The sequence below is a fragment of the Hippocampus comes genome, unplaced genomic scaffold (assembly GCF_001891065.2).
Source record: "Hippocampus comes isolate QL1 unplaced genomic scaffold, H_comes_QL1_v1.1 scaffold499, whole genome shotgun sequence".
NCBI classification, from domain to species: domain Eukaryota; kingdom Metazoa; phylum Chordata; class Actinopteri; order Syngnathiformes; family Syngnathidae; genus Hippocampus; species Hippocampus comes.
Genome location: NW_017805450.1, coordinates 81,778 through 92,316, shown reverse-complemented (window position 1 = coordinate 92,316; position 10,539 = coordinate 81,778). Strand labels below are relative to the sequence as shown.

Below are 10,539 nucleotides of genomic sequence, written 5' to 3'. Positions count from 1 at the left end.
TATATACATGCTTAACTATCAATGATCTTCAGGATTTTTGACTCTACGCAGTTATGATTCAAAAAGTACATCTAATGGATATACTTCCTTGCTTTCACCACAGAGTCGTAACAGAAAAAAAGACATTTTGATTGGCAATCTAAAAGAGGCTTTACTCTCTACATTGGAAACAACATGACCAAGGTAACACACAAGATAAATCAAACAGCTTCAATTCTGACTGTTGAAGGCTATCAAAATAGCCTTTTTTCAAAACAGAAACACATGCCCATGTTGCGCGCACGTGTGTGTGTGTGCGTGTGTGCGCGTATTTTTTTTCAAGGTATTTACATCTATACATGTAAAAACAACTCGCCATCTTTTGTTTGAAACCATGCACTTTTCACATGAGCAAAAGTATTGGAACACGTGACTGACGGGTTAGGGGTTGCCTTTTAGATCGATGGGTTAAACATCAGATGGTGCCTGTTTCTTGCTTTGGGTTGCACCTGTGAAAACTGCACTTGATGTTAAGCCGGTATGAAGTCCAAAAGAGCTAGCTACGGGAGAAAAGCAAACCGTTTTGAAGCTGAGAGAAGAGGGAAAAATTAAACAGAGCTATCACACAAACATGAATTGCGTAAATCCTTGATCTTTACATACAACTTGAAAGGACGAAATAATAAATATGTAATTGGGTAAATAAAAACATTACAATAATAGCAATTGAAAAAACAAACAAAAAAAAAAAATACAGGCTGTTCCTGAGCATTTTGGGCAGTGTGGTGCCCGTGCAAGGATGGAAATCGCAAATCACAGACTGGGAAGAATTTGTGCCTTTGAGTAGTGTTATCTTACCTCTGTGTGTGTGTTTCCATAGCGTTTGTGTGTGAATATTTGTGATTTGAAGGAAATTCACTCCATCAGTCGATTGTAATTTCCATTCTTTGCAAAATATGTGGCGAGGAGCTCTCCGTTGCATCAATGAAGCCTTCAACTGATTCGTCAACACATTTAAGCGCCTTGAAAGTTTCATATTTGGTGGCTAACTGCATTGCTAAGTCTAAAAAGTCATTCAATATTGTGGGAAAAACACAGTGGATTTGATTTTAGTGTTGTAGCATTGCAGTCCCTGCAGAAATCATACCCCCGCCACTACAAAGCCCCCCCCCAACAACAAACCCCAGCACACAGCCTTCTCTCCCCAGGCCCCCAACCCCTGTCAGGTCAGGGTATGGTTTCTAGCCCGCAAAGGGTATGGATTTGTATGATCTGACCCATGGCAGAGTAAAGGTTGAGGACCACTGAGTTACGCCACCAAATGTCAGTTAATCTGATAATGTCTGTTCCATTACTTTTGCTCACTTGAAAAGCGGGTGGCTTCAAATAAAAGTTGCCCTGTTCTGAGTTGCCGGACACACATGTAGATGGAAATAGCATAAAATAAAAGCGGGATTCTGAATCTGGGTCTCAAAATATCCACCATTTTGGCTACGGTATAGTATGATCCCTGCAATTGACTGGCAAACCTTCAAGGGGGTAACCCGCCTCGCATGTCAACTGCAAAAGTTTCCAGCTCACCTGCCACGCTAACGATGACAAGAGAGAGAGAAAATGGATGGAAATTCAAAGGTCTTTGAGAGATTTGACAGCCTTGGTCAGGTTGCCGTAGAACTCTGTCATGCTGGAGGGGAAAAAGGAGTCAACCACTGAGCGAGGCAGAAAGCCGCCAAGGTCGGTCTGGAAGAAAGTGAGGACCTGGGTTTTGTTGGGCTCTCTGCAAAGAGGAAAGATAACGGTAATTGGTGCAATGTTGCACATGTTTCTATATTGAGTCAGAAGATAGACAATTATCACAGCTGATCACCTACGTACGGACCAGCGCATACTCAATATACTTACGCTGATATCGGGACACAGATACAACCACACGGATAGTTGAATCCTCTCACAAAGCCAGACTGAATGGGGCAGCCCTGATGAGTCACATTAGTGGCTGGTTGGAATATCACAGAACACACATTCAGAACCCACATTTACAGTATGACTTTTTTTGCAGTTCACACATCATGAAATAAAGTGTTACTACATGGGATCGGTGAGTACCGATACAGGGTATTGATATCGGGCCGATACCGGCCTTATTGCAAGGTATTGGGTTCTCTTGAAGGAGGCCAAATACCAACCACTGATACAGAAGACAAAAAAATTGAGTCTTTCTTGCAATAGTTGGTGCTACACTGCGGCCATTTGACACGCCGCTGAATCATCATGTGAGGCAGTAAGACACAAATGTCTGTGTGCACAATAATGTGTCATTGTGTTCTTTGAAATTGTGTGTAGTACAAACCCAATTCCAATGAAGTTGTAACATTGTGTTCAACATAAATAAAACTTGCAAATCGTGTTCACCTTAAGTTTAATTGAATATACAACAATGACAAGACAATTAATGTTCAAATTGATTAACTTTGTTATTTAAAGCAAATAATCATTAACTTGGAATTTTATGGCTGCAACACATTCCGAAAAACCTGGGACAGGATCATGTTTACCACCGTGCTACATTACCTTTTCTTTTCACAACATTCAATAAATGTTTGAAAACCGAGGACACTAATTGTTGAAGCTTTTTCGGTGGGAATCTTTCCTATTCTCGCTTGATGTACAGCTTGAGCTGTGCAACAGTCCAGGGTCTCAGTTGTCATATTTTACACTTAGTAATACACCACACATTTTCCAGAGGAGACAGGTCTGGACTGCAGGCAGGCTAGTCTAATACCTGCACTCTTTTACTACGAAGCCACGCTGTTTGTAACACGTGCAAAACTTTGCATCCCATAACAGTTCTTTTCCTCTACGCCCTCAAAATTTCCCCCAAAATTTGAAATGTGGACTCGTCAGACCATAGAACGCTTTTCCACTTTGCATCAGTCCATCTTAGATGAGCTCGTGCCCATAGAAGCCTTTGGCGTTTTTGGGTGATGTATATAAATGGCTTTTGCTTTGCATCTACAGTTTTAAGTTGCACTTACAGATGTAACGCCAAACTGTATTTACTGACAATTGTTTCTGAAGTGTTCCTGAGCCCATGTGGTGATATCATTTACATATCAATGTCGTTTTTTTGATGCAGTGTTGCCTGAGGGATCGAAGGTCATGGGCATTTAGTTCAGTTCACAATTTTTCCACACACATGCAGTAATTTCTCCAGATTCTCTGAACCTTTTAATGGTACTATGGACCGTAGAAGATGAAATCCCGAAATTCCTTGCAATTGTACTTTGAGGAACATGGTCCTTTTTGACGATTTCTTCATGCAGGTGTTCACAAAGAGGTGGACCTCACCCTGTTTGGCTTGTGAATGTCTAAGCAATTCAGGAAAGCTCCTTTTATAACGAATCATGGCACCCAACTGTGCCCAGTGAGCCTGTTCAATTGTAGGAGGTTCCAAACAGGTGTTTGATGGCCATTCCTCAACTTTCTTTATTGCCACCTGCCCCAGCTTTTTGAAATGTGTTGGAGCCACAAAATTCTTTGCTAAAAATAATAATAAAGTGTATCAGTTTGAAATCTGAATATCTTGTTTTTATTGAGTATCCAATTAAATGTAGGTTCAGCATAATTTGCAAATCATTGTATTCTGTTTTGATACAAGTTTTAAAACAATACCCCAATTTATTTGTAATTGGGTTTGCATAACCTGGACTGGTGGATTGTCACAGAAGTCAAGAAAAAAAAAAACATTATTAGATTTGTTTCCTTTGAGGAAATAGCAGTTGAACAATGAGCTCCATCAGTCCAGCCCTTATTTCAGTCCAAAAAGAATCTTTCAAATTACAAAACACATTAGGTGGGGTAAGGGGGGGGGGGGGGGGAGGGAGGGAATCACATGTAATCACTACGCACCGTTGGATGAAATTGTGCCATCTTCATAGTGCCTGATTAAAATAACATCGACAAAATCTCGAGGCGCTATGATACCCATAGCTGCTGAGGGCGTGACTGTTCGGCAGATAGAGATGTCCTGCAGAAGAGTTGGAGACAAGACAATTATTCAGAGAACTGTTTTAAAACACTTACAGTATGTATATTACTTCATGAATCGTACGCATTTAAAACTGTACTGAAAAAGACAATAAAGGAAGCACAGTTAATCCATGAATCGTTTTTTTATTCAACACAGAAGAATACTGGCCAAACCAAAGCAACACATAAGAATATTGGATCACAACTGTGATTTATGTATGAGGCCTTAAATTGTTAAATGACCTGACCCATGATATTGTAAACAGTTTATAGCTTTGTAAAACCATCCATACACCAAGTTCAGTTGTAAAGAGGAAGCGGGTATAAAATACAAACCTCTGTGATTTGTTCCAAAAGTTCAAACTTCTTCACGTTATTGTCCCACTTGACTCTGAGCCCTTTCGGGACCGGCTTCAGACACTCCCATACCTTCTCCAGGCTGTCATTTATAACTCCATCCCCTTTATAGCTGTGGCGGAAGTCAAATCACAAAACACAAATAAGGCCGGGAGACTGCTTCATATTGTAATCATTCTAGGAGCAACAACAAGCAACATCACTAATCAAGAGGGACAAGTTATACTTTAACCATGCCATCTGAAAAGGATATCTCTTACAAATAAGGTGTCCGAACCAAAACATTTATTTCTGAAAATGTGTCTGTAAGCAAGACGTTCTGTCTCAATCGATTCAAGAAGCTACAGTGGTACCTCAACTTACGAAATTAATTGGTTCTGGAAGAAATTTCTTAAGTAGAAAATGTTGTAAGTATAGATGCGTTTTCCATGTAAATGCCCTAATTCGTTCCAAGCCCCCCCAAAATTCAGACATTGTTTTCTAAAGCATAAAAATGCATCAAAATATGTCATAAATACATGTTACAATTAGATTATTGCACAATAAATGAGTGTTGTGCATAATTTAAAAAAACAAACAAAAAAAAAAAACAAAGCATAAAGAATAAAAACAACGGTCATTTAACTTAACCCTTATATTATGTTCAGGGTCAATTTGACCCATTTCAGTTTTTGCGTTGACCAAAGCACTGGTTATCCTTTCTTTTTCTTCATGAAATTTATTGACTTTTCCTCATCTAGGGTCATGAACTGGTGTGTAAAATCTGGACACTCTGATGTGTAGTGGGATGTCTGTGCACAGTTTGAATACAAATATGATGTTGGGGGTCATTCTGACCCAGGCACTTTAGTGTGGGCAAGCAGCTTTTCAGATCCAAAAGAAACATGTCAAATTGATGAACAGGACTTAGTTTTGACTGCTCAGTGACTGCCAGAGACCCAGGTATGTGTAGAGCAGGAACTTTCTCTCATGTGACTCGTCACTCTTCTCACGTCATTTCTTTGACCAACATACCAAAAATGAGCTCCAGAAAATTTACAGCTGAAGAAGCTTCATCAACTGCAAAGTCATAACGTCTTTACAATGTATGGCCTTGGAGATGAAGTTCAGGAGAGAAAGCTGACTATATTGGCAACAGTCAGAAGAAATAAGACCCGGTGAAATTCTGAAGATGCAGGGCAGACCTCTGCATTCCTCAGTTTTTGTTTTCACTGAGAAAGCAGCAGTTGTTTCATACTGCCCAAAGAAAAACAAAAATGTTCTTGTAATGAGCACAATGCACATAGATGCATCACTGAGCATAAGAGAAGACATGAAGCCATAAATGATCCTGGACTTCAACTCCACCAAAGGGGGACTTGACAATCTGACAGCACACATACAACTGCCAGTGCATTACTTTGTAGATAAAACATTGAAAATCTCAGAAGAGTTAAATGAAAAAAAGAAACGTGACATGGAAAAACTTCAACTAAACCGTTCTTAAATATACTGTTGGGATTAAAAATCTGTTGTCTGTCTCTTTTCTGAATGTTTACATCATCTTAAACAAAGTTGTGACTGGTGTAACCTGTTTTTTGACTATTTTGTGTAGATTTTTATAGTACGGGTCAAAATGACCCACAACATAATCAACATGATTTTTTTTCAACATAATATGAGGGTTAACTGCGTCCTCATCGTTTTTTGCCCTCTTTAGTCCATGTTCTGTCTCAGAATTGTTTTTTGCCTGGCATTTTGTCAAGAACTGATCTAAGGACGTTTGCTTTTGTCGGCTTTTAACAATCCTTTGAAAATGTCCAAGGCAAATATCAGCATAGTGAGCGATCCCCGGACTGATGAACACTTTTTCTGGGTGATTCACATTTACGTAAAAATATCGGAACACCTCATGGCCCAAAGGGCGAATGATAAGAACGCTGCATTGACACATATCTGTTGATCTATCTATAGACACAAACGGTAGAGGTCCCTCTTAGCCAACGGGATGCCAGGATGATGCTCGGTAGTTGCCAATGGCAGAGCAGCTAAAAGTATGTTACGTTCAGGAAACTCAGACCTTTGAATAGTATCCCGGACTGTATTTTTACCTGTGACCTCTTGAAATTTCTTTCGTAACATGAGGCAATATTTTCACATTGAGGCGTTTCGTAACTTTCGTTCGTAAGTAGAGATAGTAGAATGTTGCGTTCAGGAAACTCGGAGCTGCGAGTAGCAGGGCATGGTGTATTTTTACCTTTCGCGTCTTGAAATTTCATTCATAACAAGAGGCACTATTTTCCTGTTGAGGCGTCTGGTAACTTGAAAATTTCGCATGAAGAGACGTTCGTAAGTAGAGGTACCCCTGTAGTTCATTCACCGCTTTGTTTGCAAGAGATTGTTGAATGTCATGGTCTACTCGATTGGAGAATATGGCACGAAAAACTCACTGAACACCTCACTACCTTCATACAAGGACACCGAGTTCAAAAACGGATTCAAATGAACAATTGTATGTTGAAAATCAACTCTGAATGGTGAACAATGGCTGTCATTTGTGGATTAGGGTTGCAGTACTGTATTTTCGACGACTATAAATCGCAGTTTTTTTTTCATAGTTTGGCCGAGGACGCGAATAATACTCTGGAGCAACGTATGTGTGAAATTATTAACATATTATTACAGTATATCATTTCACATGTTATTTTCACATTAAACCGCAAGAGGGCGCTCCGGGTCTGCGTTGATAAATCGATGATGAGCCTGACGTAAGCGACGTAGAAGAGGAAGCGCAAAATGCATAATGCCTTCAGCAGAATTGTCCATCGTTCAAATCCTGCCAACTCACACTCAAAAATACCCTCCAGAACTCAGGCGTGGAACTAGCGTGATCACTCTTTTATTTAACATGGATTACCAATAAAAAAGAACACAGGCTTGACACACAGTTTACTTGGTCATAGTAGAACGGAAAAAAAATGTTAACAAGGTATTTTGCAGCAAAGCCATTGAACTTCCCGGTTCAATTTACGAAGAGTCTTTCCCGTGGAAGTATATCATACATGACAGTAATAGGTCGTGATTGCCACCTTATGGAAAACACGAGGTAACTAACCTCAACCTACTTTTTTCTAACGGTGTATTATCACATTATCGGCAGTGTGGGACTCAATTGTTGATCTGGAAAGGGGGCTAGGTGATGAAAACGGCATTGTGTTGCACTGACATTCAAGCAGTTTATTGGAGACAACTGTTTTTTGAAGCTGATGCATTTTAAGATCACAAGGGTCGTGTTGGAGCCTGTCCCAGCTGTCTTCGGACAGTAGACGGGGGACACCCTGAACTGGTTGCCAGCCAATCGCAGGGCACACATATATGAATGACCATCCGCGCTCACACTCACACCAAGCGAGAATTTAGAGCAGGGGTGGCCAACCAGTCAGAGACTAAGAGACAATTTTTTTTTTTTTACTGTGTTACTGCAAAGAGCCACATGTGTGCGTGCGTGCGCGCGCACACACACACACATGCACAAGTACGCATACGCAGGCACGCACAGACACCGAGATGAGCGAAAGCCGGAACTTCACTGAACACGAACGAAATCGAAACACACAGACATACCCCCCCTCCAACCCCCCATTTCCTCCAACCAACGCTCGCGCTCGACTTGGTAGCAGTCCGCTGGCTCCGGGTTGATCGCGATTGACGTATTGGGCACCCCTACCTTTAAAGTTGACTAGCGTAGCGCTTAGCGCTGAGCACCGTTGTTTGCGCATGAGCGGTGATTCAGTTGTCATCTAATTGGTCGTCCTGTATGTCAATCCGGTGATTTGGTTGTCATTTGGTGGGTTGCCCCGTATGTCAATCAAGTAACGGGATTGATGAAAGGCTGACATAGTTAGTTCTGCGTATTTAGCGCCGTTGTTTGAATGACACTTGTCATGTGAAAGCCCGGGAGCTGCATTGAACCAGCCAAAGCGCCCCATGCGGCTCGCGAGCCGTGGGTTGGCCACCCCTGATTAAGAGTGTTCCATCAACCTGCCACGCAGGTTGATGTCTTTGGAATGTGGGATGAAACTGGAGCTGCTGAGAAAAATTTGTGGCAAAATGTAGCATTTATAAGTTCTTCAATTTTGTTCCAATGAAATATTAGTATTCCATCAAAAATGAAAGTACTGTATATGTACCTATAAATTATTGTGAAATTAAAGTTCCCTACAAATAATGTTTAAAAAGTTGTCAGTCATCACAAAGCAAGAAACAAGCTTCATACAGTACATAATAGGGTGAGCAGTTTGAGAAAGTGGGCTACTGTTCCACCTTCCTTGGACCCCCGAAAATGTCTGGAGACTCTCATCAGAAAAAGCTATAATGAAACTGCCTTTTTGGATTCTGCATATGCATCTGCAACAACGCCGCTTTTACGCCCTGCTCATTTCTCACTCAAGTGTGCAATATAATGAGTTTGAGGTATCTCACACATTCCCTGGGAACTCGGAAGAAGGTCGCCATGACACAACCACGTCGTTCTGCGGAAGACAAAAAAAAAAAAAAAAGGATATTTAGTGTCATAGAAATACTGATGGCATTTGTAAATGTTGTGAACATCACCAGACAGTGATTTTGAAGCTGGATTTACACCGTAGGTTCAAATGCCCAACTTCAAAACGTAATGCTGATACTGTATTAGTATGTGATGAATGTATTTCATCAAGCTTGCAATGATTAAGTTTATGTGATCCGTTTACAGACGCTGGACTCCACACAAACACAACCCGAAAATCGAGACGTACTCACTACTGGGCTTAGTATTGATACATTCGTTAAATCCACAGTGTCACTTCCTAAATTTGAAAGGAAGCACCTTTTCATCCCTCCCGGTGTTAGAAATGGTAAGAGTCGCTTAGGAGATCACTTTTTTTTTTTTTCGGAGAGCTTGTGTCACGTGCTCAAAACGAACTAAGTGGACAAAGAGGAGTTCTGCAATCAATTGCTCATCAAGTACCCGGATGTTTGTCACACAAACTGAATTTGTGCATTGAAATACTGATAAAACTGAATGTGAAAAGTCAAGCATACGGAATCTGTGTGGAAAAGATTATATTTGTAAAAGTGAACATGAAAAAATATACAGAAGTGAATTTTCAGTGAGATTCATTTTTTTTACAGTAAAGATTGAAATAAAATTCAATCTATGTCATTTAGATTCATTTTTTTCAATGCACTTATTCAAGTTTAGCAATTCAAATTCAAGTATAAGTTAGGGAGATTCAGTTTTGGGTGGAACATATTTTAGCGAATAAAAAAAAGTCTGCTGCTAAGTACAATATGTTCTTAGGTTTTTACAACTAACGGTAGTAGAACAACTAACTTATTCAACGGTTGAAACAGAAACACACACAGCAGATTGGAAGAAATGTGCGTGAACACGGAACTCGGAAGAACACAGCCGACCAAAAACTTGTGCACAGAAAGAGACAACATGAGCGGAATAACTTTCACATTGTTTTACCTACGAACGGTAAGGGGATTGCAAAATCAAAAGCGCTGGAAAAAGACAAGGTAAAAAAAAACTATACTGTAAGAGAAAAAAAAAAGCAGGGCTGCAGCTATCAAATATTTTGGTATTCGAATATGAATGCTGAAAATTCAATTGAATAACCGTGTATTCAGATAAAAAAAGTGTTAATGTATTTTTTGCTTGTTGAAAGAACAATATGAACGGCCAAGTGGTTTTTCATTTCTAGATAATTGACATTTTATACTTAAATTTAAACTGCCACGAGCGGCCCGGTGATCCAGTGGTTAGCACGTCAACCTCACAGAGCAGAGGTGCAGGTTCGATTCTGGCTCCGGCCTCCCTGTGTGGAGTTTGCATGTTCCCCCCGTGCCTGCGTGGGTTTTGTCCGAGTATTCCGGTTTCCTCCCGCATTCCAAAAACATGCATGGCCGGCTGGTTGAACGCTCTAAATCAGGGGTCGGGAACCTATGGCTCGCGAGCCATATATGGCTCTTTTCACGATTGCATCTGGCTCGCAGATAAAAAAATATTCTCGCTTGTTTAATAATGCATCCATCGATGGATTTTTCACTGCTCATTTCCTCGTTCGGGCTGCAGTTGGCTCCAGGAGCCATTTTGATTGGATGATAGTGGCCAACGTTGCCGTTGCTGTGGAAACAGGTATACACCCT

The 10,539-nt window shown here is 40.6% G+C and overlaps 1 protein-coding gene across 1 annotated transcript in view; it reads right to left on the bottom strand.

Moving 5' to 3' along the window:
* Nucleotides 1-1,213: 1,213 nt before the first annotated feature.
* Nucleotides 1,214-10,539, bottom strand: part of stard5 (StAR related lipid transfer domain containing 5) — a 12,532-nt gene continuing 3,206 nt past the window's right edge. Inside the window, exons 2-6 of the mRNA XM_019874042.1 lie at nt 8,827-8,876; nt 4,345-4,477; nt 3,889-4,006; nt 1,882-1,975; nt 1,214-1,756 (exon numbers count right to left, since the gene is read on the bottom strand). Coding sequence (XP_019729601.1) covers nt 1,606-1,756; nt 1,882-1,975; nt 3,889-4,006; nt 4,345-4,477; nt 8,827-8,876 — 546 coding nt within the window. The 3' untranslated portion in view covers nt 1,214-1,605. The remainder of the gene's footprint in view (nt 1,757-1,881; nt 1,976-3,888; nt 4,007-4,344; nt 4,478-8,826; nt 8,877-10,539) is intronic.